Source organism: Peromyscus eremicus, chromosome 20 (assembly GCF_949786415.1).
Source record: "Peromyscus eremicus chromosome 20, PerEre_H2_v1, whole genome shotgun sequence".
Taxonomy (NCBI): domain Eukaryota; kingdom Metazoa; phylum Chordata; class Mammalia; order Rodentia; family Cricetidae; genus Peromyscus; species Peromyscus eremicus.
Genome location: NC_081436.1, coordinates 64,178,179 through 64,199,437, shown reverse-complemented (window position 1 = coordinate 64,199,437; position 21,259 = coordinate 64,178,179). Strand labels below are relative to the sequence as shown.

At 42.8% G+C, this 21,259-nt stretch overlaps 1 protein-coding gene across 1 annotated transcript in view; it reads right to left on the bottom strand.

The window, feature by feature from the left end:
• Positions 1-712: 712 nt before the first annotated feature.
• Stk3 (serine/threonine kinase 3) overlaps positions 713-21,259 on the bottom strand; it is a 247,264-nt gene continuing 226,717 nt past the window's right edge. Inside the window, exon 11 of the mRNA XM_059246972.1 lies at positions 713-1,961. Coding sequence (XP_059102955.1) covers positions 1,803-1,961 — 159 coding nt within the window. The 3' untranslated portion in view covers positions 713-1,802. The remainder of the gene's footprint in view (positions 1,962-21,259) is intronic.

Genomic DNA, 21,259 nt, shown 5'->3' with positions numbered 1-21,259 from the left:
ATTTCAAGTAGGTGCTTTTGATTAGATGGTAGAATGAGTCATTTGATTCCACCAGGTTTAGGTTGGTGACAAGAAAGACTATTAAGAAAGGAAACCTGGACACTGTGTGAGCTGAAGAGCATGTCTGACTGTCTCCAGTGGACTCCAATAAAGATGAGCTGCATCAGTGAGAACATGTCTTTCTAACGTATTAAATATCAACTGGTATGCGCAAAGTAAGTCTTGTTAGTTTTAGCCATCTTATTTTTAGTTTTATAATTTTATGCAATTATATAATATACTATTTATAAGGATCCAACAGAACAAAAACAAATGTCACTTCAAGGCATGGCCTTGGGCACAATGCTGTTTAAAATGAGTGGAAGCTTACCATAGGTAAGAAATTCTGCCGTCTGTGGTCAATGTCAGCCTCAAAGGAAGGCCACCCCGTCCCGACCCCTGGGACAGCTCTTGCACCCACTGGAGTTGTTGCTAGTTGAAGTGAGTTGTCAGAGCTCCTTCCCTGTGGCAAGCACAGCTGTAACCACTGTATCCCGTGCTGGGGCTGACAGGAGGCAGCATCCTGCCAGAGCATGGTGGGCCTGGGGTCTGAGAGGAAGAACCTGAGCTACAAAGCCAGTGAGGTCTCAGGGTCACCACTAATGAGTCACAACCTGACTTGCCTAACAGAGTCCAGGCCATAAGCTTGAAAAAAAAAAAAAAAGATGAAATGTGTGGGTGGCACAATGGAATTTATTTGTCTTCATGATGTACACATAGTAATCAACACATAAGGAACACACACTCAAAATGGCCATGTGTAGCGCAGGAAAGAATGGTCCCAGTTCAGTTACACAAACGGTAATAAGCTCAGAAATGAGTCTCTTTCTAGCTTAAATCTGTTTTGTTTTCAGGCCCCAAGGACGCCCAGTTTAGTACAAACGCTTTTCCTGTTTTGTTATTGTCAGATACATGATACCTATCAACTCCCAGGAAATAAATGAAATCACCAAAAAGTCCTGTGACAAAAGCAATTTTCGCAGAGTAAATTTGATGAGATTACTGCGGACTAATACAGGAAATGTTAACCATTACATTGTCTTCTCAGGTTTCAGTGCTTTAAAAAATATTTCCCACACCTTTTTTTTGTACAAGGATTCACTGATTTCTTTGGTCTTACATGGTATAATTCTGTCTGACCTACATATATATAGCCTTATTTGTACCAATATTAAAGTCAAGAATTAACACTTCACAGGGGAGAAATGGAATTAAGTCTTCAGTATAAAAATGTTTGGTTCATTTGACATTATTGCCCTTGCTGCTCTGTTCCTATTGGAGATGAAGGAACGCACCCAGAGCTCCCTGCTTAATGCACAATTTAGTTGTATATTATCATCTGTCAATGTGTCTGGATATTCACCAAAACTATCCTGATCTTGTCTTTCAAAAACAAAAAGTGAAACTGCATAAATAAATAAGTCTACCTAGGGGTACAATAAATAGGCTTCTCCATAGGAATAAAGAACATTGTAACATAAAGCCCTCCAGTACGGTGCGATAAAGCAATAGCTCCGCTGTTTGGATTGGTTCGGTTGCTGGTGGAAGAGCTGGCAGAAAGAGCTATCTATCGTCCTCATCCTTTCAAAATGAAGTCAGAGTGGATACGACTGTAAAATTTGCCTTCGGGAATTTATCTAGGTGTGTACCATCATTAGTTTTTGACTTTTGCAAAACTGGAGAACATACATTTAGGGATTAAAAAGTAGTACAATCCTTCAGTTCTGGGGCTGCTTGGTCTCCGGTCACACTGACGGGGCGGGTCAGAAGTTCTGCTGCCGCCTCTTCTTCGCGTCCATGGCGTCCAGGATGGGCTGCCTCTTTGCACTGTATCTTTGGTGCAGTTCTTCAATCTCCTGCTCCATCATGGGGTCCAGGGCTTTCAGCCGCATCTGTAGTTCCTCCAAACTTAGATTTTTTAACTAAATGCAGAAAAAACAACAAAAAGAAATTAATACTGTAAAAGCATCAAAAATATACTAAAGTCTAATGAGTTTTAAAATAAATATTCCTGAAAATTCTTTACACTGTCTTAGAAGCATGGTCAACAATTAAAGCAGGAATTCTTTCCCTGAAGAAGCCATAAGCTACGCCTTGCAGGAACCTCAAGTAATCCACAGTAAATCGATCAACACATGCCCTGCTAAGACTGAATGATAAAAAAGTAAGAGGAAGAAACCCATTTGAAAAAGGCCCAGAGACAGATGTGCCACTGTCAAAAGCAGCTGTTCGGGTGATACTCTGGGGACAGCTACAGGGGGCTGTAAAAACCTAATACCAACGGATCAAGAACTGGGCCAGACTGAATACAGGCTCAGTTGACAATAAAATAAAATTATCCTTTATTTTACCAAATGCTGAAAATTTTATTGCTCAAATGGAAAATTACATTATCTAGAATATTTTTACTCAGTGTTTTGATAAAATAGTAGTGTGATTCAAACAAACAAACAACCCAAAGGTGTAAGTTCTGCACTGAGTGTGGCCGACCTGAGAATGAACTGGCAGTGAGATGTTACAGGACACAGTGCAGTCTGGTTACATTGTTACAGGACACAGTCCAGTCTGGTTACACTGTTACAGGACACAGTACAGTCTGGTTACACTGTTACAGGACACAGTACAGTCTGGTTACACTGTTACAGGACACAGCGCAGTCTGGTTACACTGTTACAAGACACAGCGCAGTCTGGTTACACTGTTACAGGACACAGCACAGTCTGGTTACACTGTTACAAGACACAGTCCAGTCTGGTTACACTGTTACAGGACACAGTCCAGTCTGGTTACACTGTTACAGGACACAGTCCAGTCTGGTTACACTGTTACAGGACACAGCACAGTCTGGTTACATTGTTACAGGACACAGTCCAGTCTGGTTACACTGTTACAGGACACAGTCCAGTCTGGTTACACTGTTACAGGACACAGTCCAGTCTGGTTACACTGTTACAGGACACATTACAGTCTGGTTACATTGTTACAGGACACAGTGCAGTCTGGTTACATTGTTACAGGACACAGTCCAGTCTGGTTACACTGTTACAGGACACAGTCCAGTCTGGTTACATTGTTACAGGACACAGTGCAGTCTGGTTACATTGTTACAGGACACAGTCCAGTCTGGTTACATTGTTACAGGACATAGCATAGTCTGGTTACATTGGCTTTAGGGACAACAGCACATTCCTCACTGCTTTTCACTGCAACATCAGGAGAGAGCACCTGTTCTGCTACATCAAAGGACTTACAGCACCCCAGGCTTAACTAACTGTATCTATTTGTCAAAACAGGGTCCTCCATGGGTCATCTCCTGAGAAGCACATCAGGAATGTCATGAGGGGCTATAGGATGCTCTATACCAGACACACAGTCAGCTTTTACCCTAGCAACATTTAAAATAAACCCTAACCTGGACCTGTAAGTGGGTTAAGGCACTTGCTGCCAAGGTTAAGGTGTGAGTTCAATTCCTTGAACCCATGTGGTGGAAGGAGAAAACCAAATCTTTTGTAGTCCTCTGACTCCCACATAAATGCTATGGCATGTATATGCTTCCCAACTCCCAAATAATGTAAAAGCCCCTAAAACTATGCCTTCCCTCTTACAGAACAGTGGAGGGTAGGTAGTTTTTAACAAAGAAAAAAGACCCCTGTTAAACACAATGAATTACAGACTGCTATCCTCATGCACTCCACACCTTGATGGGTAAACAAGGAAAGAACTGGTCCACTGCCCTTCGGGAGCCTAGAGATGAGGGGGAGGCTGAGTTCTCAAGGGCTGATGGGATCCAGGCCAGCACAGAGTCATTGTGTGGCAGAGATCACAGTGAGGTGTCTAAGCGGTCCCTATGGGATTTTTGAGTGCTTTTCAGAACAGATCTGCTCCAGAAAGGAAGGAGCCCCACCATGAACTCCAAGGCACTTGGGGAACAGACTCCCACAGGAGTACGGGCCACACTGGTCCTTGACAGAGAAAGCATCTCAGCGGTGCTGAGCCCTGGGGAAGAGGAGGCCCTGCTTCACTGAAGTGAAGAAATGCCAAACTCAAAGGTCTCAGGAGAGGGCTTCAGTGGTGGGATGCAGGGGGTGAGGGCAGGTAGGTGTGGGTGCCGGAGAACCAGGCAAAATAGGTTTAAACTTCAGGAAGCCAATATTCTGGAGCAGAAACATTATATGAGAACATGAGACTTAGTTTGAAAATGATAAAACCTGAAGCTCATTTTTTAGAAGAAGATAACTCTCCAGTTGTTTTATGAGTCAAAGCTAGAAAACACTCTCATTACTTATTACCCAAAATAGTAGGCTGAAGTAGCATTTCTCAGCGATCCTCCACTTTACTCACCATACCTGGCCCTAAGTGACTCCTGCTTCCCCAAATCAAATTCACTCTCAGCCAAAAAAAGGTTCTGAGGATACCGAGAATGAGTCACAAGAGAAAGTTCCAAAAATATGTTGGGAAGAACAATATTGTAGGATGATGCTCAGCACAGGCTGAACGCTTGCCCTGGGGTGGGTGTGAGAAGCACTGGCCTGTGTGAGACCAGCCCTGCTGTGTTGCACTGGACAGCATAAAATAACCTCCCTGGCTTATTACTTTTTATTGTTTTAAAGGAAGAGTATTTCTGTGTAGTCCCAGGCTGGCCCTATATACCTTAGACTAGCCTTAAGCTCAAGATCCTCCCGCCTCAGTCTCCTGAATACCCAGTGGACCTAGCTTTTCAACTCTGCTATGATTTACATTTGCATACCATTCACAGTAGTATATAGCTTCCCCATTCATTTTAAAACCGGGCATTAATTACACATTTGTTCCATGCTTAGTTCTGTTCAGATCACTGTGGAGATAAGAATTTTGCACAAGGAAGCTAACCCCTCTCTGAACTATACACACACGTGACATTGTTCTGTAGAGCCAGCGTGGACATGGAGCCACATTTCTGAAGACAGATGTACCCAGGCACATCTATGGAGTCCAATTCTACTTTAGTGCTCTCCTTAAACAGAAGACTTACTTTCATTATCTTAAATTCTGTATCTGTGTGTGAATATGTTCCTAAGCCCTTGGAGGTCAGAAGCATCAGAATGCCCTGGAGCTCCTACTGGAAGTTGTGAGCCACCTCACGGAGGTCCTGGGAACTGAACTCAAGTCCTCGACAAGAGCAGCAAGTGTGCGGAACTGCCGAGCCAGTGCTCCAGCCACACTTCAAGATTCTCACGATACCACCTCTAGCTCAGCACATGTCAGTCTTTCTCATCCCTAAAGTTCTACACCACACAATTTAAACAACAGAATTCGGTATTTGGTTCCAGAATGTGTTTTCTAACTAAGTTATGTCTGAGTTTCCTGATCCTGCTCTAGATAGTCTAAGTTGTTTTCTTTGCCTTTATAGACTGTATACTTCTAGAACCTAGCCAACCCACTGCTGAAAGCCATGACATGCAAGTGGGTAGGAGTAGAACACAGGACGCGGAGGGACTGGTCACTGAAGACCAGAGCAGCAACCCATCCTGTGAAGTAAACGGCTCCTCCAACTTCACAATCTGCTGCTTTAAGACTCTCCTTGTGGATGTCTTCCTTTACTAGGGCACACTGCCAGAGTCAGTAAATGTTAATGATGGCAATGAATTGAATTCAAGGAAAGAAGAAAGATTCTCTTCTAACAGATTTTATGTTTCCAATGTATAAAATTGGTGAAGGACAGGCCTGTGGTGCTGGAGAACCATTGGCAGGCACTGCTAAGGAACTAGTGGTCTGCTGTAAAATAAATTAATAAGGCACCTAAGTAGTCTTTGTTCCGGTGATACAATTTTGTCTCACTTAGAACAGCGTCTTTTACAGATGCACTGCCTTTTGAAGTAGAGGACATAGGGTCTCAAAGAATCTTCCCTCAATGACAAGTTGTCATTATTAACATATAAAAATATCTATAACACTAATCTGTGCTACATAACAATTTTCTCCTCAGAAACCTTCATCTGAAAGCAACTTCTCACTTCTTTTTCTGATGTCACAGGATATATACTCTTCTATGTCTCTATCAACCCGCGGATCTACTGAGAATGAGAGATACTGCTAAACAACCTTACTATACTAAGAGCAGGCTGTTGACGAAAGCCTGATGTAGGGTTAGGAAGATAGGGTGTGGAGGTAAGGCTTATCCTGCTCATTTTCACTGTTTGTTTTCTTTTAAGTCTGAGTTTTGGATTGGAGCTATGTGTGGCTGGGGTTATAGAAAATGACTTCTGCATAATTTATAGTTAGCTATGTCCTCGGGAACTTTAGAGAACTCCTTTATTAAAATATTTACTTAGATTTCCTATAGACCAAGCACCATAGACAAAGAGATGAATAAAATACTTGTCACAGGTTTGTAATCTAGCCGGCATGGAAGGACTACACAGAGAGCTCACTGGAGCATGAGAAGGCTGGAAACGGGGTAACAGGGCAAGCAAGCCGGACAAACAGAAGCATACACGATACACAAAATGTGTGTCATCTTTGGAGGTGTCGAGCAGGCTGCTGAGAGTTAAGAAGATGAGGAGGGGAGGGAGGGAGAGGGCAAATGCAGATGGCTACAGTTCTTCAGTGTGACTAGACAGTTTCCATGACAAGACACGTTACCTATGAATAATCGTAGACGAAACTTAGAAACATTTCCTAGATAGTAAGCACAGAAAAGGACTGTCATGGAGGAAAAAAGATAGGAAACCCATTACCAGTTACTCAGCAGTCTACTGGGAAGGAGAGAGGGCTCAGGAAGAGAAAGTCTGAGAAACCACAACAGACCTGGCAGGCATCTTTGTTGACTGGCTGGAAGCACAGGTAATGGGCTCAGTTTGATATCATCACTACGGCAGGGAAGTGATTTTAGTCCCAGTGAGTTTAAGGTGTAAAGAAGGCATCAAGGTGGAATCATCAGACAGGAATTGTTTATTTGGGGCTTGGGAACCAGGAAGGAGAGTTAAGCTAACGACACAGACTTAGGGAATCAGCAGCATTTCAGACAGAACTGAAGCCCACAATGGAGAAGGTTGTACAGGGAAGAAGATTCTCTCCTGATCATATAATCCACACATGGTGTACACAGAAAAGAGTATCCACACCTCAGGGTTTGCAGCCAGAGGCTTTGTCAGTCACCTTCTGCCATGGTGACAACAAAACCTGAGAAAGGAAACCTAAGGGGGGCGCGGAATTATTTTGGCTCATGGGTTCAGAGTCTGTGGTTCCTGGTCTAGACTCTAGCTCATGTGTTTAAAAGCTTCAATACCTGGTAACTGGGTTCTGTGGTGGGAAGGCATGTGAGGAAAGCGGCTCACCTCACTGTGGACAGAAAGTAGAGAGATGGAAGATACCAGGGCCAAGAGAGTCCCTTCAAAAACAACCTGCGGTGGCTGCCGCCTTCTAACAAATCCTGCCTCCCAACAGCCCATCATCTGTAACTAATCAATCAGGGGCAAGACATACCAATAACAACAGAGTGAAACTGATTTCTGACATCAGGTAAGTTAAATTGTCTGGACCTGGGGAAAACAAATTTTGGAATTTGGGGTTGTTAAAAATTCCTGTTAATGACAAAGCCATTTGTTGACAGAGGCACGGAGTCGTGCATTCAACTTCCATGGACGCCATCCGTGTAAGCAGGCCTCAGAGATCTAGTCTAACTCATAGTTTAGGAGACAGCTGGTTTGCTCAGGTTACACTGTGGTCGACGGCGGAGCCAAACTCTGTGCCACGGCAACTTGTAGTCCGCCCTTCTACCACGTCGGTGACTGACATCAGTTACCACACTGTAAGTCTGGGGGGATTTCAAATCCATCACTCTTCCATCCACACACTCGGTCCTCCCCTCTACCCCGGCATGCTCTGTCTCTCTGAAGCAAGGTCAGGTACAGAACCTTTCTCCTGCCTGGCCCTGAAGGAAACGAAAGCCCACAAACCAGTCATGACCATTTAATTTTGGCCAGGGGATTATTGCACACTGTCAAGGTATGTATTTCTGACCTGTTAGATCTCAAACACTTAAAGTAACGTGAAAGCCTAACAGGTCTCCTTGGGTGGTTTTATACTGGGAGACAAATGAGAAGGAGAGGAGAGTGGAAACATGCTCACGGCTTCGTCAAAGATGAAATACTTTCATCCCACAGGTGTAAATTGAGTATCTGATAGGAAATTTCACTGGGTATTTGGTTATGTTTCCAAGTAGCAGAAGTTTTCCCAACAGGCCTACCAGGGAGTAACATCACTGCTACTGAGAAATTCCCAGGGTCTTCAAGCCAAGTTGAACTGTCCTGGGAACATGTCTACAGAGAAGGAGAACCTTGTACAGAACATTTGAAATGGGTCAACAGAGCCAATGGGCCAGGCAGAGCCTCCTGGGAGAGGCAGAGTTGCCCTTTTCTTAGGTTTCAGGTTAGTTGGCTAGTTAATTTTTGTTTTAAATAAGACTTTCAGGAAAAGCCCACGACTTTTGACAGCAACAGACAGAAGAGCACATAGATATCTGCTCATAAATTAAAAGGTCAATAGAAGGCAACAATATGTTTGAAAATTGGTGGTTTGATGGATGACTTCTAGGTCCAGCAGAAACTTCATTCTGTGATGACAGTCCTAAGTTCTCACATTTCATGCAGGAGAAGATTCTGCACATAAAACCCAAAACATTACATCTCTCAGTATCTTAAAAAGAAAACCCAAGTATTCTATGCAAATTAATGCTCCATTCGTTAACACTTCATATATCAGCTGTACAAACAACTCAGTGATGTGAAAGTTGAGATGAAAAATAAGTTTAAGTCACCCTACTGACAACTCTGACAGTTTAAACTTTTAGCAATTAGGATTATTCCTGAATATGAGAAATCCTGAATGTTTACTGACTGCTGTCAGTAAACTGGAACTTTAAGTTACACATTTATTTTACTATCCAATCTAAAATATTACATTTAAGTATCACTACTGAATTACTTTCTAAAATAATTTTAACCATTTTGGAGAGAAGAAAATCCTTGGATTTTTATATTATGTTTGTCAAATATATTTCTAATTACTGGAGATATTTTTTAAAATCTTAATCAAAACAGCAACAGATACAGGAATATAAAGACTTCAAAAACACTTATTCGTTTATTTATTTTGCACATGTATGAGTGTGTGGAGGTCAGAGGACAACTTGCCGGAGTTGCTTCTTTCCTTCTACTGTTCTGGTCCTGGGGCCTGAGCTCAGGTGGTCAGGCTTGGTGGCATGGGCTGTTACCACTGAGTCACCTTGCCAGCTCAACTACAAAGCTTTAAAATGTATAATGTGGTAACATTTCAAGCTTAATGGGTTTATGAGTTGTTGGCAGAATCAACATGTCAGAATAAATGAGACACCACTACAATGAAGAAAACAGTCTCGCATGTAAGTAAATGTTAACACGTTTAGTCAAATAGTCCATTAAGAAAATACTGTACGAGGTTTATTGTGTTTACTGGGAAAACAAACTCTTCCTAGCAACTGTTTAAACGAATCTCACAGATGCTGCAGACATTATTAGTGGCCTGTGATTAAAAAAACATGGATTGCTAATACTGTATCCTGACTCATCTATTTTCCCATCTGCTAGCAATTCTACCGATATGAACTACCAACAGAATGCCTGACAACAATAATTTCCTATGGCAATTTCAATGCAGAATTGCCGATAGCATTTTGTAAGATTTACTCACGCATGCCTCAGACTGTTTTGAGTTTTGTGGCCTGAAGCAACATGTTCCTTTTCCCCTTACTTCTATTTTAGCTAAAAATTTTACTTCACTGCACAGAATCTGGTTTGGTTTTAAAAACACTGTACACAATCTGTCACACTTATTTTCCCAAAGGAAACAGACCAAAGCCCGGTAAATACAGGTGAGCACACCCATCAGCTTAGAGGTGTACAGGATGAGGCTGTGTCTGCAAGGACACTGGGGAGTGGAGCGAGTGGTACTTAAGGTCAGGAATTTGAAGCATCAAGTATACACTTTTTTTTTTTTTCGAGACAGGGTTTCTCTGTGTAGTTTTTGGTGCCTGTCCTGGATCTCGCTCTGTAGACCAGGCTGGCCTCGAACTCACAGAGATCTGCCTGGCTCTGCCTCCTGAGTGCTGGAATTAAAGGCGTGCACCACTGCCACCTGGCCAGTATACATTTTTTTATAGTTTATTTTCTAGGGAATTTCACATCAATGTGACTTGACAGTCAAGTGTGGTGGTGCACACTTTTAATCTGAGCACTCTGGAAGCAGAGACAGGCAGATCTCTGCACTTGAGGCCAGCCTGGTCTACAGATCAAGTTTCAGGACAGCCAAGCTTAGGCAGTGAGGGAAACTGTTGAAAACAGAATGTTGGTAAAGATGTAACTGAACACGGGCACGTTTTCTAGCCCCAGCAAGCAGCAGAACCTGGCAGCTTTGGCCACATGTTTCTGGCTGTAGAGTCAAGAAGAGAAGAAAGGAGTTATATATTCTCCCTCTGCAACTAAGGAAAGCTGCAGAGGTCAGGCATGTGTCAGGGTTGTCCCTGCATGGAGGCCCAGAAAGGCTATTGTGTGAAGCTGTGAAGAAGCCCGGATTGCCTTGGAGACCCTAAGATATTAGAGATGCCAGAGTCATGGGATACCTGCTGAGGAGAGCTGCTGACAGAGTGGAATCAGCCCAAGAGAAAGAAGTGTGCTGCAGTCAACAAAGCTGAAAGGAGATGGAGTCTGAAGAGCATGTTGACATCAGACATGGAGATGCAGAGTTTGGAGTTTGCCCAGCAGTTTTTCAGTCTTGCTTTGGTCCAGTATTTCCTCACCGTGCTCCCTTTCCTCCCTTTTGGAATGGTAATGCATGTCCTGTGCCATTGTATGTTGGAAGTATATGATCTGCTTTTTGATTTTTTTTTTTCAGGGGATTATAGTTAAGAGATTGCATGAGTCTCAGAAGAGTCTTTGAATTTTGGACTTTTAGACATTGCTGAGACCATGATAGACTTTGGAGACTTTTGAAGTTGGACTAAATGCATTTCTGCATTATGATATGGCTATAAGACTATGGGGGCTAGGGAGTAGAATGTGGTGGTTTGAAAGAAAATGCTTCCCACAGGGAGTAGCACTAATGGGAGGTGCGGCCTGTTGGAGTAGGTGTGGCCTTGTTGGAGAAAGTGTGTCACTGGGGGTGGGCTTTGAGGTCTCAGATACTCAAGCCAGGCCCAGTGTCTCATTCTTTTCCTGCTGCCTGCAGATCTAGATGCAGAACTCTCAGCTCCTTCTCCAGCACCATGTCTGACTGCATGCCACCATGCTTCCTGCCAATGGACTATTCCTCTGAACTGTAAGCCAGCCCCCAGTTTTTCTTTAGAAGAGTTTCCATAGTCACAGTGTCTCTTCACAGCAACAGAAACACTAACTAAGGCACAGGCCAACATTTCTTTAAAACAAAACAAAAATCAAACCCCTCACCTTTCTTCCTGGGTTATACCAGAGAAGTATTTTTCTTTTTTCTTTTTCTTTTTTTGAGACAGGGTTTCTCTGTGTAGCTTTGCGCCTTTCCTGGATCTCGCTCTGTAGACCAGGCTGGGCTCGAACTCACGGAGATCCTCCTGCCTCTGCCTCTTGAGTGCTGGGATTAAAGGCGTGCGCCACCACCGCCCGGCCAAGTATTTTTCTTAATGAACGTATTCTAGTCACATCTGGTCCTAATGAAATGGCTGTATGTGCTTCCCACCTGATGGGCTGTTTGGTGAAATAAATATTTCTCTACATAGCCTTTGAGACAGATTCCATATTTTACCAATATAAATATGATCTAAGAAAATTTGTAGTAAGTAACGTCTCCTCCACACACAGCAGGACTTTGTTCAGATGCCCATGGATGGTCTGGTGCTATGTGGAGCCTGGATGAAGCAGATGAATTACAGACTGATGAGCAGTCTAGGTTGTCTTGTTCTGGAAAGACCTTGGCCACACATTTAAGAAAGGAATGACGAAATCTGAGTTGCACTCTTTAGTTGCAATAGACACCATTTCCTTTTATGCTTTTCAGTTTCTAGTAAGTAGTTTTGTCTGCTAAAAACAATCAGGAAAATGACTCAAGTACAACTGTGCTCTTACAACAGATAACAACAACTTTCAACATTCCGGGGCCAGAAAAACTGAGTAAATTAAAAACCAAACAGTAAATACAATTTTCTGGATATAAAAAGGGCAGATGGAAATCGATGTCTTATTTCAGCAATTTCGATTAACATTTTCAAAAGTTTAGAACACACACACACACACACACACACACACACACACATATATGGATTACCAAGTAAGTGATTATATAGTTCAATTAAACATTTACCAATGTGAAAGACACTTGTTATGAAAGACTACAACCAATATCAGAAAAGCAACATGCAGGTGAGTGAGATGGCCCGTTGGGTAAGAGACCTGCTGCAGAAACCTGTAGACTCAAGTGTGATCTCCAAGATCCTCATGTTTGAAGGAGACTCAGCCTCTGAAGGCTGTCTTCCGATTGCCACACTTGTACTGTGGCATGTGTGTACCCCCCAAAATAAGTAGGATGCCATTTAAATATCAAAGTGAAACAAAAACTAAGCAGCATGCTGAGGCGGGAGAGAAAGCTCGGTAGGCAGAGCGCTTGCCCTGCGTGAAGCCCTAAGTTCAGGCCTCAGAGCCCATGGGAGCAGCTGGTTAGGTGGCTGGCACTTGTAACTCAGGAATAAAAGGTAGAGACTGAGGATCTCAGGGGCTTACGGGGAAGCCCCAGACTAATGAGAGATCCTGTCTCCGAACAAACAAACACACACGGTGGATGGCTCCTGAGTGACAGCAATGTAGACACGTGACACACAAGGTTCTTAAAACAGTTCTATAACTAGCTGATTAGGCAGCCAAATCTCTGTAGAATCATTATATAAAATTAAAAGTTCTTTTCTCTAACAAATATTTTCATCTGTGTAATGCCATATTTCTGTGACATCCCTAAAGAATGTCGTGTGTGTCCCACTGGCTTCTGGTATTTTTAGTCATTAAAAGTCTAGAGTACTTATGAACTTCAACTTCATGTTAAATGTGAATTTTGTCCCCTTTTCTTTAGCATGAGGCATGGCCAGAGGTCTGTCCCTTTAAGGTCTTGCCTGTTTGGTGGCGGAGGAGAGACCCTTTCTGGGTGTCTTGTCAATGGTAGGGGTGGATTTCTGTGCTCTTGTTCTGGTTTGGTTGATCACTGGTCGTCTGTCCACAGAAGAGGTGGAGGTGTTTCATGATGTAGTAGTATTGCCAGGGTGGCAGCCTAACCCTTGGGGTACTGTCCCCTTTGCTCTTAAAGCCACGTAGGCAGCGTGATCACTTCTGACTTCCTCTTTGGGAGCACAGACACAGCGGAAATTCTCCACATTCTCTAGGACCAAGGAAAGCAGAGTCCAGCAGGTTCACTTTACTCTTCCTCACCACACTACACAACAGCCCTGTGATCTTGCAGCCTTGGCTCAGCCCACAGAAGCCTGTGAAACCAGTGTCTACGCCAATGTGCTCTCCAAATGCCCAGCAACGTGTTCACTGAGCCCTAACTTAGTGGCATATGGTGAGTTTACATGTTGAGTTAGCTCAGCACAAAACAGGCTGAGGAATCACTGCCAGTCTCGCCTCTCTGTAGACACCACCGTCCCCTACCAACGGCTCGATGAAATACCCTCGCTTGAATTTAATCCAGATAAGGAAAAAAACAAACAACAACAAAACAAACAAACAAACAAACCTGGATTTTCTTTCCTTCTGTTAGATTGTCTACTTAAAAAAAACAATTATGCTTTTACGTCTTCTGTTGTTGTAGTTGTTTTGGTGTTTTGAGACGCTTTTTCTGTGTAGTCCTGGCTGTAGACCAGACCGACCTCAAACCTAGAGATCTGCCTGCCTCTGCCTCCCAAGTGTTGGAACTAAAGGTGTGCACCACCATGCCTAGCTAGCTTTTAAATTTTAACTGTAAGCTTAAGTTTTTAATGTCCCCACCCGACTCTGTGGCCATATGACAGGACTACTTCATGTTCCCTTGTCTCATTTTATACCTTCCTTGACCTCAAATCGATAGCATCGACAAGCATCTCTTTATTCACGTATGGTGTAATGTGCAAGTTCATACATGTGAAAGGTGCGCATGCTCATGTGTGTATGCCTGTGGAGGCCAGAGGTCCATGTTGTATGATTTCTTCGGTCACTCTCTTAATTTTTTTTTGTAACAGGGTCTCTCCCTGAACCCGGAACTCACCAATTTGGCTAGCCTGGCTAGCTAATCAGCTCCAGGGATCAGCCCATCAAAACATACAGTTCTTTTAAAACACAAATTATGATTAAAAACATGAAAGGCAGTAGTAAAGTAGGTATCAAAAATCAGCACTGTTATTTGTCACACAAGCTCAGAAAATAAAATTTCCCAGTAAGGAATTATTTTAGCTATTATTGTCTTAGATGTGGCCCTGTGAGGGAGCCATCAACTGTCAAAGGCAACCTTTCAGGGTTCTGGTGTGGGGAGAGGGAGACAGTGTACACCAAGTCATCTCAGAGAAGTGGTATGCACACATCACCAGAAGGGCAAGAAACGAACATGCCAGCATCACCACCTACACAACACTTAGAATATGCATTTGTAGCAGATTTCACGCTTAGATCACTACGGTAAATGAATAGGCTGCAAAGACTTTACTGGTTTTTAATGGAAAAAGTGTGAGAAGGGCAAAACTTAAATATTCTAATTTTAATATGTCAATTCACTTAGTAGAGCACAAGGCATTAAAGAATTTCCCTCTAGTATTACTTTGTAAAATAAGTACCTTCCCACATGTCCCCCGAAGCTGGCAGTGCTAGGGTACCACCAAGCTGTTACACTTCCCGAGGAAGCCAGGCTCCGGCCAGATCTTCCCTGGGGCCAGACACCTGCTTTCAAAGTGGATCCACTGTTATGTGACAGCTCAGGCGGAGCCTTGCTAGGGGCTTCACAAAGAGTAGCTAATCTCACTTTGTATCTACATACTGGGATGCCAGGAGGCTGTGGCTGTGAGTGGAAACTTGGGGATAAGAATTTGAGCTCTGGTTTGAATAATACACATTAATATGAAGTAGTTTTACTAGTAAATCTTTACATTTTATTTTACAGGATGAAATTTCAGCTCACTCTTTAAAAAGTCCATTCTAATAAGGATTAAAGGGGAAAATGCATCTTTAATTACTAAGCAAATGAAAGCCATACTGTTGGTTTACCTCTGGTGGAAAAAATAATAAAATAGCCATGCAACTGTTAAATTCAATGTATTCTTGAGGAACTTTCCATATATTGTTGCAAGTGGCTGATATATTCTGTTGCTCAAAGAATAGCTTATGCAATGGGTAATTGTTCTGAAACTTTTGTATTCTCAGACATATGTTATTCCCAATCCCAAGAAAGTGATGCAGCAGACCTCGCGGTACGAGCCTGACACCTGGCGTCAACAGAAGCATCTTTGAGCAAGAATACTGTGAAGAACATGCTTTTTGCCTTTCTAGTTCAGAAGAGGCACAAAACCAAGACAGATAAATCTGCAAAGAAATTATTGTTAGATGGAAAAATATTCCTTAAGCTGGTCCCTACACTGCCCTTTGCAGATGTCAGTGTTTTATCGTTTTCTATTAGGGACATCCACATGGCCAACTTTTTCAGCTACTGCTCTTCTAGGCAGAGTGCATGACCTAGGAAAGCCCCATCACCCCAGCCTGCCCTCATAAACCACAGCACTCCCAGCAGCAGGAAGCAAGCATGACACTGGCTGTGGCTTTCTTCTCACAGATGTGTTTGACTGTCTCACCTCCAATACACACTACAAGGCCTGTTAGCAGGCCGTCCTCATTCTCACAGTCCATATTTACCAGCGTGCCCAGCCGCTGCACTAGGCTACACTGCTCAAAAAGAAAGGACTTAAACACGGAGGCACCTATGGATTTTGTTAACTGCCTTCTAATTTTTCAGTCACCCAAAATTGTTTTTCACTGGTCTTAGTGTCATTCCGAGTTATAACAATAACACCGAGAGGGTATGTGATTCTGCCAGGGTGATGACAGGGGATTTCCCTTACCCCAGCAAATCTCGGCTCTGAGCATGACTCCTAAAGAGGTAGTGGGCTTCTTACTCACCTTAGAGAATGGCTAAATGGCAAACAGCTGGTAACTATTTTGTGAAGGTTCTAAGTCCCATTAAGAAAGTAACCATTAGGAACCAGTAGAAATGGGAAAAATTAAACACTCCGTTAGCTGAATTGTATGGTGACTTCTGAGCAAGCAGTCCTGAATGGGGTGGTGGTGAAGTTCAACAGGTAAGTTCAGGTAAGCTCACGAGGTAGAGATATTTGTGAAGGATGGCATACTTCCAGCTAATCACTGCCCCTTGAGAAGTCAGGAAGATGGGCCACTTTCAGACCGATAGTATGTGGAGCTGAAGAAGATGGAGGCACTGAGCTCCCTGGACATGAACAGTGTCATTTACTGAAGCCCCACTCACAAGGACAAGATTTCATTCGGCCTCCATGAGAACACTAGGTCTTTGGCTACTCAGCATCCTCTGGTGGCCATATTTAGTGCTGCACGTTTTCTATGTTTCAGAGAGACCTGCTTTTCTTTTTCTTTTTTCCTTCCTTCCTTCCTTTTTTTTTTTTTTTCAAGACAGAGTTTCTCTGTGTAGTCTTGGTGCCTGTCCTGGAACTTGCTCTGTAGACCAGGCTGGCCTCGAACTCACAGAGATCCGCCTGGCTCTGCCTCCAGAGTGCTGGGATTGAAGGCATCACCACCATCGCCCAGCTCCTTTATTTCTTTCTTTTGAAAAATTCACCCTTAATTTTTTTACTTAGCATTTTTTCTAGACAAGGAAGAGATCACCAACAGTATCGATGGACTGTGTGTAAGGCAGTAAACTACGGATGGGTCAATTTGGCAACCAGAGAATAAAAAGCTGTCTCAACACTTCGAAAGAAAGCATTCCTCTGAATGTGCTAAACATACCCCACCAGGAAGCCATGTGAGTGGAAATACCTGGTCAGCATTCAGCTACTTAATGTTTTTTAGGCTAACTCTACAGAAACTATTCTTTCATATGGATTCAGATTATTATGGATGAGTACATAGAACACAATGACTACATGTTTCAACTGCTTCCCTCCAGCAGACACTGTTATCTCATGTAAGAGGCAACACTTGAGTGAAACAAGAATATCAGTGTTCCAGTGTTTAAACTTTCAGGGCTCGAGAGATGGCTCAGCAGCGAAGAACACTGGCTGCTCCTCCAGGGGACCCAGATTCCATTCCCAGCACCCACAGGACAGCTTACACCCTGTCACCTCAGTTCCAGAGTATCCCACACCCTTTTCTGGCCTCGATGGGCACTGCACACATGTGATGCACAGACAGACGTGCAGACAAAGCAATTGTACACATACAATAATCTTTAACAATGTAAACATGTCGAGTTATTTAGTTAGTAAAAGGTACAGTCAGCATCTGAACAACAGGTAAGCTTACAAACTGAGATACATTGTTTATTGACCACAGTACATTTTCCAAACACAGAGGGTTTTGTAAATACTGTGATTCAGTTTAATCACAATGTCAATGGCTTGTAGCTGGAGAGTTTTCTCTCCGGGTCCCGCCAAGCCCCGGCAGTCCGACAGCCCACTTATAAAATAAACACACAGATGCTTATATTATTTAAACTGTTTGGCCTAATGGCTCAGGCTTCTAGCTATCTAGTTCTTACATCTTAAATTAATCCATTTCTATAAATCTATACCTTGCCATGTGGCTCGTGGCTTACCAGCATCTTCACATGCTGCTTTTCATGGCGGCGGCTGGCAGTGTCTCCCTCCGCCTTTCTGTTCTCTCAATTTTCCTCTCTGTTAGTCCCGCCTATACTTCCTGCCTGGCTACTGGCCAATCAGTGTTTTACTTATTGACCAATCAGCAACACATTTGACATACAGACCATCCCACAGCAATGGCTCTTAAAAACTAAACAAAATGAATCTACCGGTAGCTTGTCCACATCCTAGTGTTTATTCATATAAAACCCACAGCGAGGATGGGCATTTAATTAGCCATAAATGTCTGAAGTCTCATGTTTCTCGAACCATAATGTCTTTATATTACTTTACAACTTTACTATCATGTTTACATATATCCTATCAGATGACAATTTACAGATAATATTAATGAAGATTAGAATGATTAAGTAACTTCCAGAGTAATAACTCAATATCTGCAAATGTTCAATTAGCTTGGGTCTACAGTCTTTCTGAGGTGGGAACAGGGTCTCACTACATAGCCCAGCCTGACCTTGAACTCACAGAAATTCTCCTGTCTCAACCTTTGATTGCTGGAATTACAGGCATGAGTTACCATGCCTAGCTAGGACTATAGTCTTTATGCTGTGGTCTACAAAGAATGACTTTAAAAAAAAATAAACCCAAAGAATTTTACTTATGCTAGAAAATTCAGTTTCACTTTATTTTTGCTTTAACTACAATACATAATTTTAAATTAATCACTATTGCTGAACTAGAAAAAAACACACATAAGGAGGCAATAAAATCAGAAAGTGAAAATTCACAGAAAAAAGAGTAAGAACAAGTATGTATTATAAACTCCACATTGAGTTGGCAAAATGGTCTAAACATTATAAGATTAAATCAATGACCACATAAAGCACTTAGCATTTTTATAATTCTTGAATTTTGTAAAGTGTTTTCAAAACTTTATTACTCTTTTACAATTCCTAGGAGACCATAGGGTGACATAGCCTTTTGCATGACTGAACAAGAACATTCCAAAAGGACAATGAAAATAAGCCATTGCCTGGCACCAAGGAAGACATCCGCGACTCTGATCATAACACAAGGCTCCAGGTCCTTACAACATGTGTGCTCCATCCACGTGATACTCTGGCTTCAGTGGCGGCCTCTAGTCTCCCTGGTTACCTGACAATTGCCTTGGAGTGGTATTCTTCAGAAACCTAACTACAGTCTTTATTCTGTGTACTATCCAGGTCTATTTTATCTTTTACATCTACCAAAAATACCTTTTAATAGCTCCCATTTTAAATAAACATGTCAAGAAAACTGGGACTGCAGGGTTGTCTCGGAGGTTGAGAGCACTGACTGAACTTCCAGAGGACTTGGGTTCAATTCCCATCACCCATGTGGTGACTCACAAATGTCGGTAAATCCTGTTCCAAGGGATCCCATACCCTCTTCTGGTTTCCATGGGCACTGAACATAGTGGTGTGTGGATACACATGCAAGCAAAACACTTGTACACTTAAAATGATTTTAAAAATTTAAAAAGAAAACTAATTATAAGGTCAAGTATGGGTAGTATATACTTATAATTTTGGCTTTCAGAGATTGAGACAGAAGTGCACATTAAAAGTCAGTCTGTGCTACTTCCTGAGACCCTGTATCCCAATCAATCAATCAATCAATCAATCAATCAAATAACTCTACCTTGAATTCCATAATGTTGTCTTTCCTCTTTGAAAGCCACGTTTCTCGGTATGGAGGAACAGTCTGGACCTCTAAAGCTGGTAATCACACTTCATCTCCTTCCTGCTCTAGATCCTTCTGTGTTTCTCTCTCACTTGACCTGAAAGCTGACTAACTACACTTTGTGCCATCTTTCTTAAAAACCCGACTCCCATAATCCCCAGTCTCACTTACTGGCTGCTGTTTCTCAGCTCCTTAGTGTTGGAACTAAAGTTCTCTGAGCCTGTTACTGCACACCATTTCCTAGGCATGCTCATGCATACCCTTAGCGTTAAGTACTATTTCTCTGACAACTCACTTCTGCATCAACACTACACACTGTCTTCTGAGTTCTGGAGCCTAGCAGCTCTATTCAGACATCCCTCGGGCTACAACACTCGGTAGGCCCAGACCTTCGGGTCACTTGTCTTTGAGCCTTTCCTATTTTCTAAGTGGTTCCTTGACCATCGTTAAAAAAAAAAAGATTTATTTTTATGATTTAAAATTGTGAGTGAGTGAGTGTGTGTGTGTGTGTGTGCGTGTGTTTGCTCAGATGTGTGGTGGTGTTGTTTTTTGGCTTTTTTTTGGGGGGGGGGCACCATCCAGCTCCCAAATAAATCACACATGGAGGTTTATCCTTACTTATGAATGCCGGCCCTTAGCTTGGCTTAGTTTCTTGCCAGTCTTCCTTAACTTATTCCATCTACCTTTTGCCTCAGGGCTTTTCCTGTTCCCTAACTTCCGTAAATCTTACGGAATCTTCCACTACTCTTACTCTGTGGCTTGCTGTGTATCTGGATGGCTGGTCCCTGGAGTCCTCCTCCTTCTCTGGCTCCTAGATCTTCCTCTCCTCCCAGATTTCTCCTTTTATTTATTCTCTCTGCCTGCCAGCCCTGCCCATCCTTTCTCCTGCCTTGCTATTGGCCGTTCAGCTCTTTATTAGACCATCAGGTGTTGTAGATGGGCACAGTAACACAGCTTCACAGAGTTAAACAAATGCAACATAAACACAAGTAACACACCTTAAAATAATATTCTACTACACATGTGTGCATGTATGTAGTCCACATGGTCACTAGGCCAGAGGGTTAAGATCCCCATGGAACTAGAACTCTTGGAAGAATAGTAAGTGCTCTGAACCACTAAGCTGCTCCTCAGGCTCTAGACCACTCACCTTTTTGCCAAGAACCTTTAACATATTTAAAAGCTGCAATGCTTGTCCATGTCACCTACTGATGGACCCCTGTGTGTGTGCCTCTATCTCATTTGCCACCTCGAGCAGGCCATTTCCACAGCTTGCTAGCCAGCTTCCTCCCAACTCATTCTCTAAACCGTACTCTCAGCACATAGGAAGTAGGGGCAGGGAGATCAAGAGTTCAGGGTCAGACTTGGCTACAGTGGCCATCCTGGCCTGTGAGACTCTGTCCTTAACAGAATTCCCAGTAGCCTTCACAGCAGTGTGGTGAGTAGCTTTTGTATTTGGCCTTTAAGTTTCTTGCATTGTGCTTAAGAACTAGGGTGAGAGTGGGTGAGGAGAAGACAGGGACTCTGCTGCCACTGTCACCTCTGCCCGTTTTCTTCTGGATGCTCTGTTCTGTCTTCTGTCCTTGATGCTTCTGACCAAGGTCATACAGATGATAGGCACAAACCTGCCAGGTTTATTATTAAGAACTATTACTTATT